General features: G+C 42.5%; 1 protein-coding gene and 1 pseudogene across 2 annotated transcripts in view; both read left to right on the top strand.

Annotated features, from left to right (window-relative positions):
• The window catches only part of POLK (DNA polymerase kappa), a 160,769-nt gene extending 137,348 nt beyond the window's left edge, over positions 1–23,421 (top strand). For both annotated transcript variants that reach the window (XM_073624048.1, XM_073624045.1), the window contains exons 12-15: positions 2,785–2,956; positions 4,235–5,140; positions 12,228–12,279; positions 20,589–23,421. In XM_073624048.1, coding sequence (XP_073480149.1) covers positions 2,785–2,956; positions 4,235–5,140; positions 12,228–12,279; positions 20,589–20,673 — 1,215 coding nt within the window. In that variant the 3' untranslated portion in view covers positions 20,674–23,421. The remainder of the gene's footprint in view (positions 1–2,784; positions 2,957–4,234; positions 5,141–12,227; positions 12,280–20,588) is intronic.
• Positions 14,278–14,382, top strand: LOC141124376 (U2 spliceosomal RNA; annotated as a pseudogene).
• Positions 23,422–24,118: the final 697 nt, after the last annotated feature.

Here is a 24,118-nt window from a genome sequence, read left to right as displayed (position 1 = left end):
CGACATCGGTCGATATCGGACACCTAACTGCCATTTTTGACACTTTTTTTGGGAACCAGTGAAGTTATTACAGTAATCAGTGCTAAAAATATGCACTGTTATTGTACTAATGACATTGGCAGGGAAGAGGTTAACAGGGGCGATAAAGGGGTTAAATGTGTTCCCTGCAGACATTGCGGCGCACAAATCTGACCCTAAGTGACACTTTTTGGTGACCAGTGACACCAGTACAGTGATCAGTGCTATAAAAATGCACTGATCATTGTAAAAATGGCACTGGCAGGGAAGGGGTTGACACTAGGGAGCGATCAAGGGGGTCACCTTTGTTCCCTAGGGAGGTATTTCTGACTGGGAGTAGAGAGAGATAGCTGTTCCTCATCACTCTCCTCCTCACATCTCTCTTCTCTCCTGTCAGAACGGGGATCCGCCTTGTTTACATAGGTAGATACCCGTTCTTCCCCTCTTCACCGCGATCGCGGGTGGCCGGCGGACATCGAGTACCACATGGACAGACCGATGTACAGGTACGTCGGTTTGCGCAGCTGAGCTGCTTTTCTGCAGTATATATGTGGAAGGCGGTCAGCAAACTCGCCAACCCACATTCAGTGCAAATATAACCATTCCCTAAGCAAGGTTTAGTTTTTCTGGTTTCTTAGACATTTGTCAAGGTAAAGTGGACCTGTCAGCATCAGAGCATTTTATTTCTCCTGTGGGAAAGTATACAAGAATTGAATGTCAATCTCCAGCAGCATTTCCATAATCAGGCTGTTATAAAAAGACATGGTTACAAGGAAGAGGCTGGGACCTAAATTCATCGGCTCCTTGCTGTTGGTCATGATCATTAATACGTGATAGATGTGAAGACTGTGGCATTGTACAAAGATCTTGTGGCAAGGTTTCAATTGCATCTCTAGCAAAAGTGCCAAGATACCCGTTTACCCACATAAGGATATAGAAACTAAGTATAGCGCTGCAAATGCGAACTGAATCGCCTCAAGGCGCTTGATCCGTGCTGTTAGTCCTGTTTCTTAGAAGAGATGGGTCTTGAGTTTTTTTCTGAAGGCCCGATGATTTTCTTCCATGCGGATGTTGGCGGGTAGAGCGTTCCATAACCGTGGTCCTTGGACTGCGAATCTTCGCTCTCCCTTTGATTTGTAGCGGGACTTGGGAATGAGGAGGAGGTTTTGGTTAGTTGATCGAAGACTGCGCTTAGGTGTGTAGTGTTTTATTTTCTCGCAAAGGTATTGTGGAGCATTTCCTTGAGTGCATTTATGGGTGAGGCAGAGGGTCTTGAAAGCGATCCGGTCCTTTACGGTTAGCCAATGTAGGCTCCTTAGGGATGAGGAAATGGATTCCCAGGGTATTGTATATAACACTTGTTACTCTTCTGCCCCTCGATACTTTTTAGATCCTATTATTTGCAAAATCTCTGCCACTGCCCTGTCTTCTGTTAGCCATTTGAAATATTTGTAAATTTTACTAGACAGGTGACAATTATCCTGAGCTTTAAAGTGGTTGTAAACCTCTGATTGTGACTTTTACCTATAGGTAAGCCTAGAATAAGGCTTACCTATAGGTAGCGGAAATATCTCCTAAATGTGCGCCGTTTAGGAGATATTTGCTGTACACTGCGCAGATTATGTCATCTGCACATACGCTGTGAAAAAACGGCCCTCTGTGCCGTTTCCTCACTCGCGAGTGCCATGACTGACGGCTCCTGCGCGCATGCGTAGGAGTGACGTTACGCGGCTCAGTCCAGTCACAGAGCCCGAGTCCGCAGCTCCAGAAGGAAGAGGGGAGAAGATGAATGCGGGCTTCGTTTGCAGGTAAGTGCCACATGATGGGCTAGTATGCGATGCATACTAGCCCATTATGCTTTTACTTTGCAGGGGAATAAAGAGGAAGTAAAACCCATCTTAAAGCGGAATTCCACAGGCCGTAAAGTGCTGGCTGAATAAAAGTAATAGTTATAACAAACACTGCAGCAGCCAGAGATGGAGCACACTTCATTGGAGGTAACTTTTTGTTTACTGTGAAAATGAAGAAAAATTATTTTTTGGCTGTACTTTAGCTTATGTACGCTAATGCATACAAGTTTACAGTTTTACCCACAAGGAAATGTTTTGTAACAGCCAGTTTTGTAATATTTAATGGTATTTTTTCAGTTTTTATTTCAAAATTTCTTTACTGAGGTTTTCACATATAAAAGAAAGAATGAAACAGATTAGTAACAGCAAGCCAGATGTTCCCAACAGGAGTGTAATTAACAAAGAATTAAGTATTTTTTCAGTTTTAATGAATATTAAGGCTGATAGGTGAAGAAATTGCAACATGCAATAGCATTTTTATTTAATGCTAAAAGAAAATAGACTATAGCATGCTTTTGTACAATTCACACTTTTTTATTTAAAAGAAATGCAAATGAAAGGTTGGCGATTTGTAATTTTTTTTTTCCAGTAATGATTATTTTCCAGCTTCACAACCAGAAATCATAATATAGTTATTTTATCTATGAATTTCCTGCTGTGGCTACATTTGTTTAAAGTTATTTCCTGCTCTGAGTCTTGGGGATCACTGCTGATGTTTTCTAACCATTTATTAAACATTAGGCGGTGTAGTGTGGCAGGTCCTCAGAGCAGCTGGAGTTCAGGCAATGGGTGCGTCTAGCAGTTCCCATTAGGAGCGTAGCTTCTAACCTGTATGTGAACTTGGCTCAGGCTGCCAAAATCAACACACCGGAGACTTTATAGCATTCTATTCTGACTGCTGCTTCCTTTGTTATAGGGCAGAACTGTTACCCTAAAACTGAAAAATGTCAAATTTGAAGTAAAGACAAGAGCTTCCACTGTATCACACACAGTCTGTACAGAAGGAGAAATTTTCTGCGTTGCCAAGGACATTCTTAAAGCTGAGATTGAGGCAGTTTCACCGGAACCTCTGCGTCTTAGACTGATGGGTAAAGTTCTGTTGTTGAAAATTTCTGATGTTGCATACTATGAGTTCAAACTTGCATTGAGAGTTTTAGTTTTTTCTGTAATTTTAGACTACTGAAAAGAAAAAAAAAAAAAAAATACATTGTTGCATAAATTGCGGGTGTAGAATCAACCTAAAAAAATCATACATCAATTTTAAGATGCATTATTTAATTTAAACATGTACATTGACTATACAGTATATGTTCATGATTATGCTTTAACATGCTACAGGGTGCTTGTTGTTTCACTGCCCCTTTTCAGAAAATGAAGCTAGCCATACATAGCTTGAATATCCAGTTCTTGTTCAATCAGGCGAAATTTGAGTAATGAGTAGCCCTCTCAGCACCACCCAGCTTATTCAAAATTCGATGATCCGAGTGGAAAACTTTCTGCTGGACCCCCTATAAAGGGGGTGAGGACAGTTGTGTGAAGGGGGTGCTATAAAGGGGGTAAGGACAGTTATGTGAAGGGAGTGCTATAAATGGGGTGAGGACAGAAATGTGAAGGGGGTGCTATAAAGGGGGTGAGAACAGGAATATAAATTGGGAGAGGACAGGAATGTGAAGGGGTGCTATAAAGGGGGTGAGGATAGTTATGTGAAGGAGGGTGCTATAAAGGGGGTGAGGATAGTTATGTGAAGGGGGGTGCTATAAAAGGGGTGAGGACAGGAATGTGAAGGGGGTGCTATAAAGGGGGTGAGGACAGTTATGTGAATGGGGGGGCCTGGGAATGGCAATTTGAAGTAGGGGGTGATATAAAGGGGGACTGCAGACAAGAATGTGAAGGGGGGCTGAAGACTTTAATGTGAAGGGGGGATGATGTGCAGGGGGACTGAGAACACTGATGTAATAAAAAGGATTGTGATGTGAAGGATTTGAGTCTAGCTTCACATTATTGCCTACTGCGTGTAGGCGGCTCCTTTATTGCAGTGGGCTGCCTTATAAGCAGAAACGCAGAAAACAAGTTCCTTTTTAATTTTTTTTTACTTGTGCCGTACCAAGCTGCATGGTACTATGGCACCATGCGGTGTGGCACTTGCAAAAATGTGCCACATTTGACATTGTGCAGAGGTGCCATTGAGAGTCAAACATCATTTGGACCTCGGCTGGAAGAAAATTTTACTGACTGGACCTTCATGAATTTTAATTCAATATCCCTGGCATATGTAATAAGAAAATATGTCTGCCCCTTCAAATTATAATATTATATAAAAATATTTATACAAAATTATTATTTTGTTAACTGTTTAATCCTTGAAGGTGTAAGAGTTTCGGGATTCACATCAGAAGAAGACAAAAAACACCAGAAGAGCATTACCAGTTTTTTGTGCACTAATAGACCAGCAAACAAAGTTTGTTCAGATGCCACAGAAAAAGCAGTTCAAGAAAGGCAAGCCCTGTATCCTCAGAGGGAGAGTTTCTTTAATCAGAAGCGAGCAGCCAGACAGCAGGAATTGCTAGGAAGTTCTATGGGAACAGCTGGTACAGCTTGTACTAGCAAAGACCAAAATGTGACATTTCCTGTGTGTGAAGAACCCAAGGCTGGTGCAGATGATGCCAAAGAAAAGCCGGATTTCACATGTCCGATCTGCCTCATGAAGCAAGGGGATTGGGACCTAGAGGCATTTAATAAGCATATTGATGAATGTTTAAGCAAATCACCTTCCTCTGGCTTATCTGAAATGCCAAACGAAGAAAAACATTTTCAAAGAAAGTTGACTGCAAGTAATGGGGGTAATGAAAGCGATATTCATGCAAACAATCTTAAAAACAAAATGGTGTCAATAACACCATGTGATGACTTGTATGACTTTGTTATTGATAAGAATAGATTGTGTGCAATACAGGGTGATCAAACCTTACAGAGAAATCTTAAAGAGTGCAGTAGTGAAAACATGCGCCAGGACATCTCAAATAGTATGGTGTTAGGAAAGCAAGCAGTTCTTAAAGGCAATGACAAGCATATAAAATCAACACCACCCAGCACATCAGCAGGCGTGGAAGAGTCCACACTCATCTGCCCAGTGTGCAATACACAACAAGATACGACAGACCTTGCAGCTTTTAACAGACATGTGGACATATGCCTAAACAAGGGGATTCTAGAAGAATTGAAGGAGGATGAAGTGAACACAGGCAGAAGCCTTGCACTTGGTATTCACAATGGTAAGTGTATGTCAGGGCAAAAAAAAAAATGCAGTGTGCAATACTTGCACATTTTAACATGTTTTATTGTTAAATGATTTAAATATTATTTATTGTTCGGGTTTACATATGCTTTAAGTAAAACCCACTAGGTTAAAGGACATAACTGGGATTATTTTGCAAACGACAAATACCGTATTTATCGGCGTATAACACGCGCCGGCGTATAACACGCACCCCAATTTAGGAGGGAATTTTAAGGAAAAAAAACTTTTAGGAGGGAAGTTGAAGGGAAAAAAACTTACATTTAAATGCCCATCATTGCAGCCTTCCCCAGTGCAGCCTTGTCAGTGCAGCCTTCCCCAGTGCAGCCTTGTCAGTGCAGCCTTCCCCAGTGCAGCCTTGTCAGTGCAGCCTTCCCCAGTGCAGCATTGTCAGTGCAGCCTTCCCCAGTGCAGCCTTGTTAGTGCAGCCTTGTCAGTGCAGCTTTCCCCAGTGCAGCCTTCCCCAGTGATCCCCTGCCATCCTGGGCTTCAAAATCGCCGACCGCGATTTGAAAATGGCGCCGCTGGCGCCGAAATACACAGAGCCGGTCCTCGGCTCTTCTCGGCGGCTCTCGTTCACTTTCGGCTCCACTCGTAGTCCCGCCCGGGATGGGCGTGACTGTGAGCGGAGCTATCCGAACCTAGCCGAGTACACTCGGCTAGGTTCGGGCGGCGTCGAGTGGAGCCGAAAGTGGCCGAGAAGAGCCGAGGACCGGCTCTGTGTATTTCGGCGCCAGTGGCGCCATTTTCAAATCGCGGTCAGCGATTTTTTAGATCTTTCAGTGAGGGATCGCAGGGGATCGGCGTATAACACGCACCCGCGATTTTCCCGATTTTAAGGGGAAAAAAGTGCGTGTTATACGCCGATAAATACGGTATACTGTTCTCTTTCTAAGTGCAGTTGCACTCTGTAAGGAAAATAGAGCTTAGTGAATAAGGTAAGTCTCTATTGACTTTCATCATCTGATCATATGCATGCAAAATTTTTTTTTTTCACATCATCACTTTTTGGCTGCAGAAAGGTAGGGGGTGGAGGGAATGCATTGCACTGTTAATTGCTTTCATTCCCAGGGCCTGACACTTTTGAGCTGAACGATTCTAGTGGGTAGCCTTGACTTTTAGGTAGTGGCAGGGCAGCTGCCCCACTTCTAACTGGAATCTAGCAACTTTATAAATTGTTATGTTAGGTGCAACATTATCATATGCTTGTAGAGAAATCCACAATATCTGCTGAGATGATGTAGCAACAGTGTGATCATGTGCAAATGTACAGTGGAAATAAAAACTCTACACACCCCCCTGTTAAAATGTCAGGTTTCTGGGATGTAAAAAAGATAAATAATTTTAGAACTTTTTCCACCTTTAATGTGACCTGTAAACTGTACAAACTGAAATCTTTTAGATGGAGGAAAGTAAAAGTAAAAATAAATACAATAATATGGTTGCATAAGTGTGCACACCCTTAAACTAATACTTTGTTGAAGCACCTTTTGATTTTATTACAACACTCAGTCTTTTTGGGTACAAGTCTATCGGCATGGCACATCTTGACTTGGCAATATTTGCCCACTCTTGTTTGCAAAAACACTCCAAATCTGTCAGATTGCTAGGACATCTCCTGTGCACAGCCCTCTTCAGATCACCCCACAGATTTTCAATCCGATTCAGGTCTGGGCTCTGGCTGGGCCATTCCAAAACTTTAATCTTCTGGTGAAGCCATTCCTTTGTTTATTTGGATGTATGCTTTGGGTCGTTGTCATGCTGAAAGATAAAGTTCCTCTTCATGTTCAGCTTTCTAGCAGAAGTCTGAAGGTTTTGTGCCAATGTTGACTGGTATTTGGAACTGTTCATAATCCTCTCTACCTTGACAAAGGCCCCTGTTCCAGCTGAAGAAAAACAGCCCCAAAGCATGATGCTGCCACCACCATGCTTCACTGTGGGTATGGTGTTCTTTTGGTGATGTGTAGTGTTGTTTTTGCACCAAACATATCTTTTGGAATTATGGCCAAAAAGTTCAACCTTGGTTTTATCAGACCATAACATATTTTCCCACATGCTTTTGGGAGACTTCAAATGTGTTTTTGCAAAATTTATCCGGGTTTGGATGTTTTTTTTTCGTAAGAAAAGGCTTCCATCTTGCCACGCTACCCCAGAGCCCAGGCAAGAAGAATACTGGAGATTGTTGTCACATGTACCGCACAGCCAGTACTTGGCAGATATTTCTGCAGCTCCTTTAATCTTGCTGTGGGCCTCTTGGCAGCCTCCCTGCCCATTTTTTTTCTTTTTTTTTTCTTTTCATCAATTTTGGAGGGATGTCCATTTCTTGGTAATGTCACTGTTGTGCCCTATTTTCTCCACTTGAGTTTGAATAAGATTGCCTAATTCTGAACACAGCTACATCCACAGTTCTATAAGGGTGTGCACACTTAAGCAACCACATTATTTTATTTTTATCCCCCCCCCCAAAAGAATTCAGTTTGTTTTTCAATTGAGTTGTACAGTTTATAGCTCACATTAAAGGTGGAAAAAGTTCTGAAATTATTTATCTTTGTCTCATATTTTTTTACATCACAGAAATCTGATATTTTAACAGGGGTATGTAGACTTTTTATATTCACTGTATGAGTTTGGAGAGTAAAGGAGGAAAATTATTGGGTTAAAATGTAGTTTTCCTTATTATAGCAATGGAAATGGGCAGATGTAGTTAAGGGACGCGATCAGGTACCATAATACTATTGCACTATATGCACTCACAATACATAGAGTGTGGTGTGTCTTTGTTTTTATTTAAAGTATAATGTATAAACTAAAGAGAGACATTTTCATGTGTAAAATTCCTACCAGGCACCAAAAGATGCATACTTTTACCTTGCCAAAACACATCCTTTGCATTAGCAGTAATAAGTTATGACCAAGCTTTTGAAGTGTAAAACACGTCGGTGTAATCCACAGAAGTGTTTGGTATCTGAAATAAAGTGCTTGTAAGAGATCGTAGTGTGTCAGCATCATATGCAAGCATCAGAATCCTATGTGGTCAAGGTGTTGAGAAATGCCTCTGTTAAATTAGTTTCGATTAAGCATTAGCAGGTGGAGTACAGGACTAATTACTGCTGTCCCTCAAGTCCAGTGACAGTGATCTTATTGGCCACTGAAGTACGCCACAGTAACAAATTAAATATAGTTACAGAGAGGCATACAGTAGAGGTCTTTTTCTTAACCAAGGTAATGGGAAACATATTGTATTGTCTGATTTCAGGTAGAACTTTAAAGCAGAATATACACGCAACCAGTGGGGTGAATGAAAAGAATCGAACAGATCCCCGCATCCACAGAAGCAATGTGGATGTAGGGATTTCCCTCGCTGCACTATTGTATTCTAACAGAGGGGACTCCACCATCCCCCACTACAACCCACGCAGGCACAGGGAGAACATGCAAACTCAAGGCAGATGGTGTCGTGGTCGGGATTTGAACCAGTGACCTTATTACTGCTAGGTGAAAGTGCTAACCACTACACCACTGTGCTGCCCTGTCTTGTTAAACTCCCTTCTGCAATAAAGTTTTATCCTTATTGTGGGGTCACCAGTATGGTATTTGTAAATTTGAAATCCTATCCCCTCTCAAGCGTCCCTTCTCCAGAGAGAATAAGTTCAGTGCTTGCAACCTTTCCTCATAACTAATATCCTCCAGACCCTTTATTAGCTTTGTTGCCCTTCTTTGTACTCGCTCCATTTCCAGTACATCTTTCCTGAGGACTGGTGCCCAGAACTGGACAGCATACTCCAGGTGCGGCCGGACCAGAGTCTTGTACAGTCCAGAACTCCTTCTGTGTACTGATGCCCATCCAGAAATGAAGGCAGCTTCTCCTTTGTCTAGTTTTTGGCCATTTAAAAATGTCGCATGACAAGGGCAAGGGGGGAGATGAAGAAGGGAAGTCTGACCTCACTCCCTAATGAGCGTCAATGCTGCAAAGAAGGTGTGTTCTCAGCAGGCGCCCCTCTCTCTAACGTCCACAGTAAGCTTCTCTGGTTGAAGGAAAAAGCAGACCCTTCCCTCGGGTAGCCCCTCCTCCACAAAAAAGCAACATGCCCCTTCTGCCGCCCCCTACCAGCCCAATAAGTTACTATTCTTTTTTAAGTCTGCCAGCTTTCTATGCACCAGAGGGTGCAGCTGGTGCTCTGGATTTGCAAAATGAATATCTTTCACGAAGAAGCATGTTAAGGGAAAGACTGTATGTTTGAGCAGAATGAAGTCTGCTAAATCTGCTTTTGTGTCATGAGTTTCTGCTCATTTTATTAGTTACAAAATCTGCATTAGTACAGGCAGTGGATTTTTATTTGATTTGTTTAAATAAAATTTCAGCAAATATAGCCTTTCTAATGGCTTCATTATTCAATAAATGCTGTTATCTCGCTCACGGTTTCAAGTGGTTATTATGAGATAAAGAGAATGATTCCCGTACATGATTGTTCATTTTAGAAGAAGTTTGTATTTAATACATTTAGTGAGATGCAGCAGTGAGTCTTAAAGGGCCACTAAAGTTACTGTACAGAAGGAGCAAACTTTTAAATGATATATATATATATTTTTTTTTTTAAATAACAAAGATGTTGTTTTTACCTGCTCTGCACAGTGGTTTTGCACAGAGCAGCCCGCCGATCCTCCTCTTCTCAGGTCTCCCACTGGCGCTCCTTGCTACTCCCCCTGCCGAATACCCCCCATTGCAAGCCGCTTGTTATGGGGGCACTTGTTTGGGCTCGCTCGCGAGCCACACTCTGTGTGTCCATTGACGATTGACAGCAGAGGGAGCCAATGGCTGCTAGCGCTGTCTCTGAGCCTATGAGGAGAGAGATTGGAGAGAGCCACTGCTCCTGTGCACGCTGGATACAGATGGGGCTCAGGTAAGTATAAGGGGAGGCGGGGGATGGAGCTTCACTCAGGTTTTTTATCTTAATGCAGAGAATGCATTAAGGTAGAAAAAACCTTCAGCCTTTAGAACCACATGTACAACTCTTTTCTGGTTGCAGGAAAGAAAATCACTTGATTCCCCCATTGACACAGAATACACTGGCTGGGAGAACACAGTGATTATTTCTATAGGCTGCCAATAATCACATGAAAAATCCGACAGCCTGGTTGTACCCAAATGAATCAATCAACTAGGGTACAATCAGTCTCCCCATACATGGTTCGAATTTTGGCTGGTCCCTGCTGAACTGACCAAGATTCGAACCGTCTATGGCCAGCTTAACACAACTACAAGCTAACCAACTAAATTATCATCTGTTTTTTATCCCTTTTACCCAACCCCACCTTTCTTTACTTGACTCCCACCATGTGGGGCTATCCTGCCTGGCAAATTAATTGCTTTTCTCACCCCTTACCTGTTATACTTCCACTCACCCTTTCCCCTCCAACAAGGCATAGTAAAGTGGTTGTAAAAGCAGAAGGTTTTTTTATCTTAATGAATTCTATGCATTCAGATAATAAGCCTTCTGTGTGCAGCAGCAGCAGCTTCCCTAACCCTTACCTGAGGTCTCTCTCTGTCCAGCGATGTCCACGAGCGTCTCAGCCGTCCAGATTGTCCTTCCTAGTTGGCTGAGACACGGCAGCGGCGCCATTAGGAAAATGGAAAAGAAAGAATGCATAAAGAAATAAAAGCTTTTTAAAATGAGCATATTGTTCACCCACATCACTGGATCCTACCAAAGATGCCTTTGCACATGTTTTTGTTTGAGCCTATTTGGATGACCTTCCTATATGGCTCTTGTAACTTACCCTTCCACTCCCAGAAACACCCTTTAGCCACAGTGGCAATAAAATCCTGGGAGGTTTTAATCAGAACTGTTGATTCATATTTATACCTTTTCAGGAAAACTTAAAAACTTGAGATAAATCTGGAGGCTGACGTTGCTTATTTTTGCCTCCATGAAAATGCCAGTTGCCTGCTTGTTACAATGATACTCCTGCTTCTGATGCAGGGTTGTCCATCTGTTGGTCTACGGGACATTATTTTGCTGCCTGAAAAAGCACCAGATTCTCCTTCCTTTGCTAGTCATGTAATTGCACTGACCGTTTTTTCCTGCAAATTACACAGGGAGTGCACTCATCCAGATCAGTTATGCATAATAACCTCTGCCTTTAGTCTGATTTTTTTTTTTAAGTCCGTAATTTAGAAAACATTGAATCCAGAGGCTCGGCATACAGCCAAGCAAATCCTGTTTTCAGGAGACCAGCAATGACCCTTATCTCTCTGATATTTATTTATTTTAAAAAAAAAGCTGTATTTTGGGGGACAATATCTTCCTTCGCACAGCTGACATCCTCTCAGTTTAAGAATAATGCAAACTGTCACTGTTAGGCCTACTGTACACCATAATACTTGCTGGACAGTAGGATACTATGTATGGCGTTTAAAACTCCAAAGCACCCTGCTTCAGTACTCCTCTCAAGAGTCATCAACTCAGATGCAAGCAGTGGGCTGGCTCATGCGATAACTTTTGCAAATATGAAAATGAATTGATGGGTGGGGGTCAGTCTGGAGGGTTGTGTGTTCCTTGACAGTCTGCATTTGCATACTACCCTAGATAACAACCACATGTGTAACTAAGCCTCCATGATTAGGAGAACTGCAATCTAATCAATGAAAAGGGCAAACCAGAAACAGTAATGCTGACAAAGAAAGAGACAGATGATGCTGGATGTCCTTCAGCCAGGAAATGAGGCAGGCTCTATCTAATTGCAGCTTCTAATGCACACTGTAAGAAGCTCAGAGTGCACAGTGAAATCAAAGTAAGCATTTTCAATGCGAAAGAGGAGACTTTACAACTATGCAAGACTGGGGGTAAGGTTGGAGTTCAGCTTTAACACAGCCTTCATTGTTACAATTTTATGATCACATTTTCACTTGCTTGCCATTCCATATTTTGATCTTCATATTCATTTGTGTCTGATAACATTAATGAATGGGGAAAGCTTTTGAAATGAGAGCAATTGCAGGTTTATTTTTTATTCTGACAAAAGTAGATTAATTGGTTGCTTCTCTTTTTTTTTTTTTTAACCAGACAGTACAGGAAAAGGAAGCACCAGCAATAAATCAACATTACGTTCCAAGAGGTAATGCCTTGTCTGATCGCTTTATATCTATTTCCAAAAAATGTGATATGTGTAGAACACTAAAAGCAACATTTACAATGGTGTTTCCTTGTGGAACATGTGAAAAGCACATGCTGCAGGGGATGGTGGAATTGTAGTTCCTCAGCTGCCCATATTAGTTCTTGCCTCCCAAAAAGATGAATTCCAGGTATGGATATTTCATGCTTTGTAATCATTGAGAATGATGCCCGTGCCTAGCAGCAGGGAAGCCGCTCGGCACAGGACCTGGAAATGAGTGGAGATCACTGAAGTTGTGGTGCCTACTACAGTAATTTCCAGCTTCCAGGAGGATCCTACAGTTACGGTATATGCATAGTTACCTTGGTCCAAGCTGCAATTATGTAAAAATATCTGTACCTGGAATTCTTCTTTAAATTTGACTTTGTGTCTCTTTACCTGGACAGTTTTTCTAGGCAGAGCTATCGCTGCCTTGACGCACTCTATCAGTATATCTTACTTCGAGAACATTCCTCGGCAATAACTTGTTTTATGTTGTGTCAAACATCTAAACAAAAACACTGTTGTGTTGTCTGAGAGACTGCTAAATGTCATGGTTTAGGTTCGTCAAATTACAACCGTCATGTGAGAAATACAGAGCTTGTCATCACTTGGCTCTGATGGCAGCCTACATAGTTTTCACAGACAGATTTGCTTTAGGTAACCAATAAATGGTAATTTAGATCATTGGTATTTTAGCATTTTTTTCGTTTGCGTGTTGCCCAGGGTACAAAAAGTGTATTGAGCTCTGTGGCTGACTCACCAGTATTTGGTCATATAGTAGACATTTGCATTACAGTGTTTTTTTTTTTATTATTAATTTTGGATAGAGTAGAAATGTATTTAGACACTATATTATTATTTTTTTGCTGTCTCTGTCACCATTAAAGGAATTCACCTCCTATTTGTATTGATGACCATTGTAAGAGACAGTGAGATAAAATCCAAAAATTTGACATGGTCTACAGAACAAAGATGAGGGAAGGTCCAAAGGCGACACTTGTTACTGTGACAATTGTCTGAGGTGTGATTTTATATTACTTTGGTGAGATTTCCTCTTGTTTCCTGTTGGGTCTCCAGGACAGGAAGTGATGGGAAATTTCTCAAGCAGGACCAGGGCAAACTAAAACATAGGTTCTAGCCCTTCCCTACTCTATCTAAAAATAATAATAATAATATATATATTATTATATACACCATATATACATATATATATATATATATATATATATATATATATATATATATATATATATATATATATATATATATATATATATATATATATATATGGTGCAGTATTCCTTCTGCAGCCTTTGTTCAATAGGTAGCTGTTCCAACACAAAATTGCTTTTGAGAAAGTGGGATGAATATAGTGGGGCAATCTTAGTAGCATCCAAAGAACTGAGCCACAGGTTGTTTGAAGTATAACCACTTAACGACGTCGCTGGACTTTTAGTGGTTATACCAGGATGATGCTACATCATCCTGGTACTGTTTTTTTTTAGAGCTGGTGGTTGACTCTCTTGTAAAAGTAATCTTGGATTGCTTTTACTTGCAGCAGCCTTCTGTGGCTTGCTCGGGCTCTCCTGTCCCACTGGGCTCTCCCATACTTGTCACATGCCTATTGTTGTCACAAAAAGGATGTTTAGTAAATCTAAACCTGTAAAGGCTTACATCATCTTTTATATTTTAAAAAATTGAGTTATGCATTGTGTTTTTTTGCATTCAATTTCAAAAAAAGTTTATTTTTTCCAAGAAAATTGCATTTGAAAACCGCTGCACAAATACTGTGTGACATAAAAAAACACCCACCAATTTATTCTAGGGCCTCTGTTTTTAAAAAATATATAAGGTTTGGGGGTTCTTCCTACTAATTTTCTAGCAAAAAATACTGATTGTTACATGTAAACAAAAGTGTCAGAAAAAGGCCTGGAGCTGAAGTGGATAACTAAAGGCAAAATCGCTTCTCGGCCTTTTGGCTAAGATCAAGTATAGTATCTGTTCTTATCAGTTTCCAGAGGAGGCGCTGTGCTACTCTCGTTGGGGAGGGCCAGCAAATCCAATGGTGTTATAGTGCCTGGAAAGGCGGTTTCAGCAGGGACTATGCCAAGCTGCCCGACAGATACTGGGGGCTGGCCGATGATTGAGTCTGAGCCGTCTGGAAGGGTGCTCCTGGTGAGGATGGGTGCTGCATCTGGGTTTGGCCGGAGGGTCTGGTCCCTGGCCTTCTGGCCTAGATTGTGGTCGCTCTAGCTACGGACAGTTTTTTGGGAGAGAACACCGGCTTCTCTCTAGCAGGGGGGGAGGAGCAGTTAGTATTCCCCGACTGTAATTAGGAAGGAGTGATGGGAGCGACGGTGGGGCCTGATGGTAAAAGGCTCTCACCAAGCTCCCTGAGCTTCATGACTTTCTGCCTGGAGTGGGGGCTGCTGTGGTCTGGGATGTTGGTCAGGGTTGGTCTTGAAAGCCTATGGAGTATGTGCCCCTGAAGTGGCAGTCCAGGGGTGCCATATGATCATAGTGAGTGAGGGTCACTGTTGATGTTTGGCACCATGGCATCTTAGAACACGCTTTTTTAGCACACCTGCCTCTTGGGCCGGGCCTTTTGGCTGGGACCAGAGGAATTTTTTATTCCTGGCTGGAGGGCCTGGTCATTGTTTTACACAATGGCCACCTTTTTCACTCTCCTCTCCACTTATTCCTTCCCCACTTTATTTTATTTATTGCTTGTGTTTGTCACTTTTTGTATTTTTGTGTTATACACGGTTTGTTGCACTGTGTGATGAGTAGGGTTGCAGGTCCTCGGGCCTGCCCTGAAAGTCTTGGGAGGGGATGGACATGGCCTTTTGGCTTGGTTAGCCCTCTCATATGGGGTCTCCCTTCGGGGGAGCCCCACCTAGTACTTGGGTGGGTCTGTTTCGGCAGGCCCTCCAGAGAACGGGGTCCGTCTGGTTTCGGCCAGATGGACCAAGTGTAAGTACCCTTGTCCCCATCTGGAGCCTAATGCCCCGGGGGATTCAGGGCAAGGCCCTCTGATTTTAGAGGGCTTGTGTACCCGTTGCACTTTTTTGTGTTTCACTCTTTATGAGTCCATATCTTCCTTTTAAGTACATAACTTTATAGTTGGTATCCATTCTCATTTTGAATGCACTGGGCTATAATAGGCAAACTCTGCACTGAGGTAGGAAAGGTTGCACCAACCTGGCCAACATATCATATACCATTGCATTATCGCTTTTGGTGTTGGTACGACATTTCTGTGAATACAGGTGGTATTCAGACTACGTAGATTTGCGTTGGAGTTGGTTAGGAAACACCTTAAATAAGCAGGTCAATGATGACACAGGATGTGCTGGGAGCAGGACTTGAAACCAGTGGAGATCATTGAGGTTACCATCTCAGGGGCGTGGCTTGGAGTCCATGAGTGTTGCTGCTTAGATCTGTAGCTCCAGCTTTACACAGACATCCTGTGTCCGATCCTTTCCCAAAAGGCACCAAATCCTTCCTAAAGAGGCGGGATCCCGAGGCAGACATGATGGTGAATAAATACGGGCCACCCGTGCCCCAGTCAGTGGTGGAACAACTGGCAAAGTATTGCAGGCAAGATGGTGCCGATCCCTCAGCCAAGCCTGAAGCCAAGCTGCAGCCTTCTCCCATCTCAGCACAGCTCTCCACTTCAGGGGTGAGCGACTCTCTGCCTGCTGTGTTCCACACTCAGGCTGACCTCCTAACTTCATTAGACACTCCTACATGCTCCGAAGACTGTAATTCTCCAGGCCCTCCTTCAGGGGAGCCTACTCTGGCTGAAATCATGCTAGATATAAAAGACTGCAAGGCTTCCCTTACAGTTCAGATGGAAAGCACTATATTGATTTTTCACTATGGAAGCAAGATGTGCAAAACTTGAGGGAGCGAACGGGGGGGGGGGGGGGGACATATCAGCTCCATGGAGGACACTGTACACCCCTTAGCTGCCACTGTGCGTACGGCTACTGATGAGCTGGTGTCCCTCTAAAACACAATGGAGGATTTAGAGAACTGCTCTTGCAGGAACAATCTCCACTTTGTGGGGTTCCCTGAACATTCAGAGTGGGCCCACCCTGAAAGGAGATGTTTTGGGGGTGGAGGTGTTGTCCCATGCCATCGTGATTGAGCGTGCTGATAGCACCCCCCCAAGTCCTCCACCCTCAGGGGCCCCCCCAAGATCCCTGATTGCAATAATCCTCAACTTTCAAGACAAAGTCACCATCCTGCGCCTTGCTAGAGAAAAGGGCCCACTCAAGTTTAATGGTAACAATATCTTCATATACCCTTATTTCTCGGCTGAAGTTCAACGCCAGCGCATATCTTTTGCTGCGGTGAAAGTCCACCTCAGTGCTGAGGGCCTGCCATATGCGATGCACTTCCCTGCTAAGCTGCGGATCATCTATGAGTGTAAAGCTCACTTCTGCGCTTGTCCAAAGTATGCTATGGCCTGGATAGACGCTCGTTTTGGGAAACAACCTAGACAACGCCGCAACTGATGCTGTACTTGGTAGTTTTTCTTCCTCTCTGCCTCACTACTCATCTCTCCTGAAACAAGCTTGAGCACCTGTGGTTCACCCCATCCTTCCTTTTGCCTCCTACACTCCATTAAAACAGATGACCTGAGGACTGCACCCACACCTTCTTTCCTTTTTTGCTGCTATATGTTACCCCTGTGATGGAACTGTCAGAAGCCATTGTAGGCTATAATACCTGTCCTAATCAGCAGCTAACCCCTGCCTTGTTATATATGACTACCACTGTGCCTTCTTTTACAGGTTACTGTTATTTCCTGCCGGATGGAACCTTTGCCCTTACAGAGAGCCTCTCTGGACCCACTACCTCCCCCACTCCAGTAGGTGGCGAGGCCACTGTTTTTTGTTTTCTTGTTTTCTCACTATGTTTGGGATGGTTGAGCAGGGTAGGGGGGAAAGGGATTTCAGGTTTTTTTTTTCTTTTTCTTATTTGGCCCCACTCACGTTTTAGTTGTTGGGACTGGCTGGACTTCTAGGTTTTTTTCTGCTGCTGTTTTTTTCTGCTCCTATTGCAGATTAATTTCTGTTGCTACAATGCATTTATTCCGGTGTCTCTCTCGCGCAGTGTTTTATATGTTGTATTGCATCTCCCCATGATCCTCTCTATGTTGTTATGCTGTATATGACTGAATATGGCTAATGTGCTAAAACTGATCTCTTGGAATGTCAGGGGTTCGAACTCACCTTTTAAGCGGTCCTTGGTATTCTCCTTCCTTAAAAAATATAAGCTACATATCGTCTGCCTTCAAGAGACTCACCTCACCAATGCTAAACTGTGATCCCTTAAACGCCCTTGGCTGGCTACACAATACCATGCTACCACATACCAACTACTCCCGTGGAGTTTCTATCCTGCTAGTGAAATCCTGTGGATTAAGACGGACTCAGAGGGGAGATTCATTATACTTTCTAATAATAATAATAATATTTACACTAGTGAACATATATGTTCCTCCCCCATTTTCCTCAGACCTACTTTCCAATTTATCCTTGATGCTGCTGTCTAGAATCCCTGGCCCCTGCTCTATATTGGGTACTTTAATGCTGTTATTGATCCTGCCATGGACCGCTTGGGGGGTGGAAGTAGACCCTAACCCTCATTTATTGACTGGACCCAGGTGTATGGACCGTCCTCCTATCTCTATTCCTAGGATTCTAACTTCTCAGGATAGGGTTAGCGATGTCCCTAAGGAGATAAGACGTCTTCCTCGCCTTCTATCATGATTTATACACTACTAGGGCCCACTACTCCGATGCCCAACTGGGGTTTTTTTTGCGAAATGGGTTTAGAGTGATCAATGGGGAATTATACCAGGCTGTTCAACCAGAATGAATATTCTTAGATTGTTCCACAATTTGACCTTTCCCAATGACTGTACCTCTACCCGTGTGATTCTGTCACTAGACACTTGTAAAACCTTCGATAGTGTAGAGTGGCCTCATCTATTTCGGGTATTGCAACTGTATGGGTTTGGCCCTCAACTGATAGCGTGGATACGGCTACTCTACACATCGATTGCCCGACTGAGAATGAACTCTCAGGTCACTGAGCCCTTTCCGATTACTAGAAGCACCAGGCAGGGGTGTCCTTTATCGCCCCTCCTGTTTGCTTTGACTATAGAGCCCCTTTCTGTAAGGATCCGTAGCTCTCTGATTATTAAGGGTCTTCCTATAAATTACATTGAAGAGCGTATATCTCTCTATACTTACGATACCCTAGTCTATCTAACGGACCCTCATACATCTCTTGATAATCTCTTGTCTGGCGTTAACACGTTTGGCGATTTTTCCGGATTCCGGGTGAACTGGGATAAATCTATCCTATTTCCACTGGATCAAACTGTAGTCGCTACCTCTTTTAGATATCTAGGGGTTATAGTTCAGTTGCCACTATCCTTGTATGTTGCCAATAATCTACGCCCCCTACTGCTACAACTACAGACACAGGCCGAACAGTGGAAAGATTTGCCCCTGGATCTCATGAGGAAAGCCAATGCCCTTAAAATGATTTACTTACCTAAACTACTATATGTTATGACTAATTCACCTTGCAAAATTCCCAAATCCATTTTTAAAAGCATTGACTCCGTCTGTATTGCGTTCCTTTGGAACGGGCAGTCCCCTAGAGTTGTGCTGGAAACTCTGCGACTCCCCTCACATATGGCAGGTCTGGCATTCCCTAACTTCTACCTTTACTGCCTAGCATTCCAGCTGGTTAAAATTGATGGTTGGCTCCACCCTAACTCTGATAATGCCTGCACCACTCCTGAGGGAGCAATAGTTTCCTCATTTGAGACACTCCACAACATTGTCTTTAGGGGATGCACACCACCTGGCCGGGCATGTCGATAATCCAAACCTCCCTCTCCCTATTCTGAACGGTAGTTGCGAAAATGTCCACTGATTTATGACATACCTCCCCCAACAGTCCCGTGTGGTTCAAACCTAACCTTAAGGAGTTATGTTCTATACCTAACCTCATCAGATGGACATCAAAGGGAGTGAAATACCTATGTCATCTATAATCCCCCCCAGGGTTTTAAATCCTTTTCTCAACTACAGACAGACTTTGACATCCCATCAACATACCTATTTTACTATTACCAACTCAGGCATGCTATAGTTTGGTTCTCTGCTCAATCCTATTAAGACACCTGACCTGGAAAAACTTCTGAGAGACCTGGACCAGACGAAACTTATATCCACGTATTACTCCACTCTCATGACAGGCACTAACCCTAGGTTTTGGTGGGCCCAAGCGAGGTGAGCCTCCTTTTTAATATCTCTATCACAAAAGAGGATTGGTCTGAGTTTTGTCATACGTTCAAAACCTCTGTTATCTCCTCGAGGGACAGGGTGATTCAGCTTAAAAATGTTCATCATTCACACCTCACCCCTGCTAGACTGTAAAAAATAGGACTATTCCCTTCTGCTGACTGCTTCCGCGGTTTCGGACAAACTGCTGATTTTCTCCATTGCTTTTGGACTTGTCCACTGGTGCACGACTTCTAGGTTGACATAGGCTCCTTCATATCTTCTGCACTGGGTTTGCCAAATATAGTGCACCCTAAAAACTGTCTGCTGGGCATATTTGGTGACCTCGCTGTCCAGTCTCAGGCTAATAGACTACTTCACATCCTCTATTTCTATGTGAGGAAGTCCCTCCTGCTGACGTGGAAAGGGTCAGAGACCCCAACGCGGAATATGTGGCTGAAACTTGTCAATGATTTCCTGCCTCTATATAAACTTACCTTTGACATCAGCAAGAGGACTAAAGCAATTCACAAAATATGGGGCATATGGCTGGCTAGCCCACTGACCCTGTCCCCTGTACTAACATGACAGGGGTTCACCTTGTGAGTGTTGTATTAAACAGGAACTTCTGTTATAACCCTGGATGTTTAAAAATCGTATTGCTTACTCCTCTGTTGATGGTTATATCCACTGGTAGATGTAATATCTAGTTTATTATTGCACACTGCCTGAATTTTCATGATATGCTGGATTAGGAGCATTTTGTTATCGGTGTTGTAGTTTTTTGATGGGCCTTTTGTTTTATGTCTGTATGTCGTAAGACTGCAAAAAAAAATCTTTAAAAAAAAAATAAACAGACATTACCATCTCACTCAGTTTACTGTATTGCTCTGGACAGTGTTTGTTGGACTCACATTTTGGGCTGCAGTTTACTTACATTTTCTTTTGATTTCACAGACCAGGCACAACCCAACAGAATCCTGCTTCCAAGAAGGCCAAGACCAACCGCCCCAGCAATACCATTGAAAGATTTTTAAAATAATTTTTAGGGTTAAATGAATTGATATTTTCAAATTACAGTGAATATGAAGACCACAGTACTTAGATGTTATCATGTTTATTTGTGATATGCTTTATGGTATGCAGCGGTGGAACTTTGTTCACTGTGATTTATTTCTCATAGCTGGTGAAAAGAATTCATATTTATAAATTCAACCTCGTTTATCAAAATTTCTGAAAGAATATAGGCTTGTGGTGCCCCATAAAGACCAGTCATATTGTCCATTTTAAGTTGCTTGTACAGCTTGGAGATAAAGGTAATATTCCAATTCATTGGTGTAAGCCACGTATATATTTCTTCTATAAGACACTGTTTGGTAAATGTGTCTCACCTCTTTGTGGTATTCATGCCAGTCAAGACTCTTCATTTTACATACCAGAAGAAATATTACAACCATGGGGTATAGATGGAGCTCTCTGTTAAAGCCAGTGCTCTGATAGATTTCATATTCATGCCTTCCTCAGGCTCCACAAAACTCAGGAAGAAAAATTTGTCTGGAGCCAAAGCTTTAGGACTAAAAATGTAATGAGGCCCAGAAAGCTATTAAGGCTATGCTTCATTATATAGTGTAGAAGAATAGTTAACATTAAAAGCCACCGCCGCTGCAAGTATTTAAAGTGGAGTTCCACCCCAAAAAAAAAAAAAAAAAATGAGTAATGTGTTTAAAAAAAAATTAAAAAAAAACATTTGGAGAAAAAAAAATTTTTTACTCACCTCTAAATGCCTGTTGCTAGGGGGTCCCTTGTAGTCTGCCTCCTTGGTGCCTGGGCTCCTGACGTCACTTCCCTCGGCGCAGGAAGGGATATCGCCTCTCCACCCTCCCTCTTGTCAATCATCTGGGACACGTGACCGGTCCCAGATGATTGCGGGGCAAGTGACAGCTCGCGCATGCGCAATGGGTGCCCGGCTGTGAAGCCACAGCCAGGCGCCCATAGTTAAAATGCCGGCACCGCCGAGCGGAGGGGGGGATGAGCGGGGCTTCAATCCCCCGCATCGCTGGACCCTGGGACAGGTAAGTGTCCGATTAAAAGTCAGCAGCTGCAGTATTTGTAGTTGCTGACTTTTAATTTTTTTTTTTTTTTTTTTTTAATGGGAACCCCGCTTTAACCGTCAGATGAGTCTTGCTTCCGTGACAGTTTATATGGTTCCTCTCAGCAGCTTGTACGTCCTGTAATGGCATACAAGCTGGCAGGGGGAACCTCGAGAACCAGAGAGGGAGCAAGTATTCTTCACAGCAAGATGTAGAAAACAGGCAGTGGCTCTTCAGTACATAGGCCACTAGAAAGGCCACTAGAAAGGTAAGTATATTCCCATTTCTTTTATAGGTGACTTCTTGGCTAAACCTGGCCATAGATGCATAGCTATGAGGTAGATGGAGGAACTCCCCTGCTGGGACTTTGTATTCTGACAGCAGGACCCAGTGTTGTCAGAATACACTGATCAGCGCCGGCAGCCGATGATCGACAAAAGTTCTCCAACCTGTCCATTCGGCATAAGTTGAGCTAAAGATCGACTTCTGTTAAACAGGAACTGGCACACACTGGTCTAAATTTTACTTGTCCCTGCTGAATTGGCCGCATTTTGACCTGTCTTTGGCCAGCTTTAAAGTGATGACAGGGTCATGTTAAATAGTACTTATTCCCTAGTTTTGTACATGTTTCTGAAAAATGTTTGTACTCGGTGGGAAATTTTTGTTATATGTGATACTGCGACTACATGAACAATCAGTTGTCGGCTGCAGGAGAAACCATACCACTGTGGCAATGAGAAAAAACTTTTTTCTGCAGTGCCAGTGGATACTTCAATAGTTCCTAATGCCACAATTTAACAAAATTGGTAAGTAGTAGCTTTGCCAGACAGTGTTATGCTTTCAAATCCCCAGTTCAAGGAGGTACAAATATGTGGTACAGGATAGATATTCTTTGGATGACGATGCAATAAAATGTCTTTGCAAATACATTTTTGGTGTGATTTCCAAAAGGTTTCTGCCAGATCATTGCACAGGTAGGATTGTAGACTTATTTATTTGCATGTTCCTTGTTATCTATTCTAATTTAAACATGGTTCCATGAATCTAATGATGTTAATTTAACAATTATGCCGTGGATATTTATATGAAAAACCTATTTTACCTGAAATATTTATTTAACTGAATTTATCAATCAAATTGCTTAGTTGACATGTGTTTTTAACTATTCATGATGAACTGATTGTGGATCAATTTGGAGTCATGACGTCATAATGAGGCCCAAAAATGTAATGTTTATTTAATGTTTCTTAATTGTGTGTATATTAGTAATGTCCATCAAGTCAGTACATTAATGGAGCAGATTTTTGAAACTCCTGTAAAAAATATTGAATCCCTCAAAGGTTTACTATGCAACAGCATGGAACAAAGCATGTATGTTTTTATAATATCGCATTTTAAAGCAGATCTCTAGAGGGGGTGCTCTCAGCCCTCTGCATTTTAACGCTGGAGGGCAAAGGGCTGTGTGAAGCTCCCAGGCCTACCCTGAAATCAGCTATGCTGAGATGGGCGGATTGTTTCGGGAGCAGTAGAACAGCAAAGCTGGTCGAGAAATTGTGTCTGGAATCTGTTTACGCACTCTTTTTAATAATTACTATTTATTTTTCATAATAATGAGCCAATTGTTACCTTAATTGTTTTATTTGTTAAATATATATAAGTTTGTATTAAAACCATGTGGACAAAACATGTTTTAAATTGTATTTTTGGATGACTCCTTATTTTTTCAAAGGTATTTAATTATATTGCATTTTTGTTTTGGTGAGTAAGCTGTTAAATTAATTTATATTAAGTTGGATATCAGTTCTTCTCTAACAGGCTCTGAAATTGTTACTGCTTTTAATAAATTGTTTTTACAGTGGGGAAAATAATGATTTGATCCCCTGCAGATTTTGTTAGTTTGCCCACTTACAAAGAAATGAAGGGTCTATCGTTTTTATCATAGATGCATTTTCAAATGATAGAGACAGAATATCAACCAAAAATCCGGAAAAAACACATACAAATGTACATACAAATGTTATAAATTGAGTTGCAGTTCAGTGAGTAAAATAAGTATTTGATCCCCTACCAACCAACAATAAGACCCCTTTCACACTGGGGCGCTTTGCAGGCACTACATCGCTAAAAACAGTGCCTGCAAAGCGCCCTGAAAGAGCCGCTGTTGTGTCTCCAGCCCCGAGGCCTTTCACACTGGAGTGGTGCGCTGGCAGGATGGTAAAAAAAAGTCCTGCTAGCAGCATCTTTGGAGCAGTGTATATACCGCTCCTTCACCACTCCTGCCCATTGAAATGAATGGGGCAGCGCGGCTATACCGCCGGCAAAGAGCTGCTGCAGCAGCGCTTTGCGGTGGTTTTAAACCTTTTTCGGCTGCTAGCAAGGGGGTAAAACCGCCCCGCT

This window comes from Aquarana catesbeiana, linkage group LG01 (assembly GCF_042186555.1).
Source record: "Aquarana catesbeiana isolate 2022-GZ linkage group LG01, ASM4218655v1, whole genome shotgun sequence".
In the NCBI taxonomy this organism is placed as follows: domain Eukaryota; kingdom Metazoa; phylum Chordata; class Amphibia; order Anura; family Ranidae; genus Aquarana; species Aquarana catesbeiana.
Note: the sequence above shows the minus strand (reverse complement) of the source record. Positions and strands in the feature narration are given on the sequence as shown.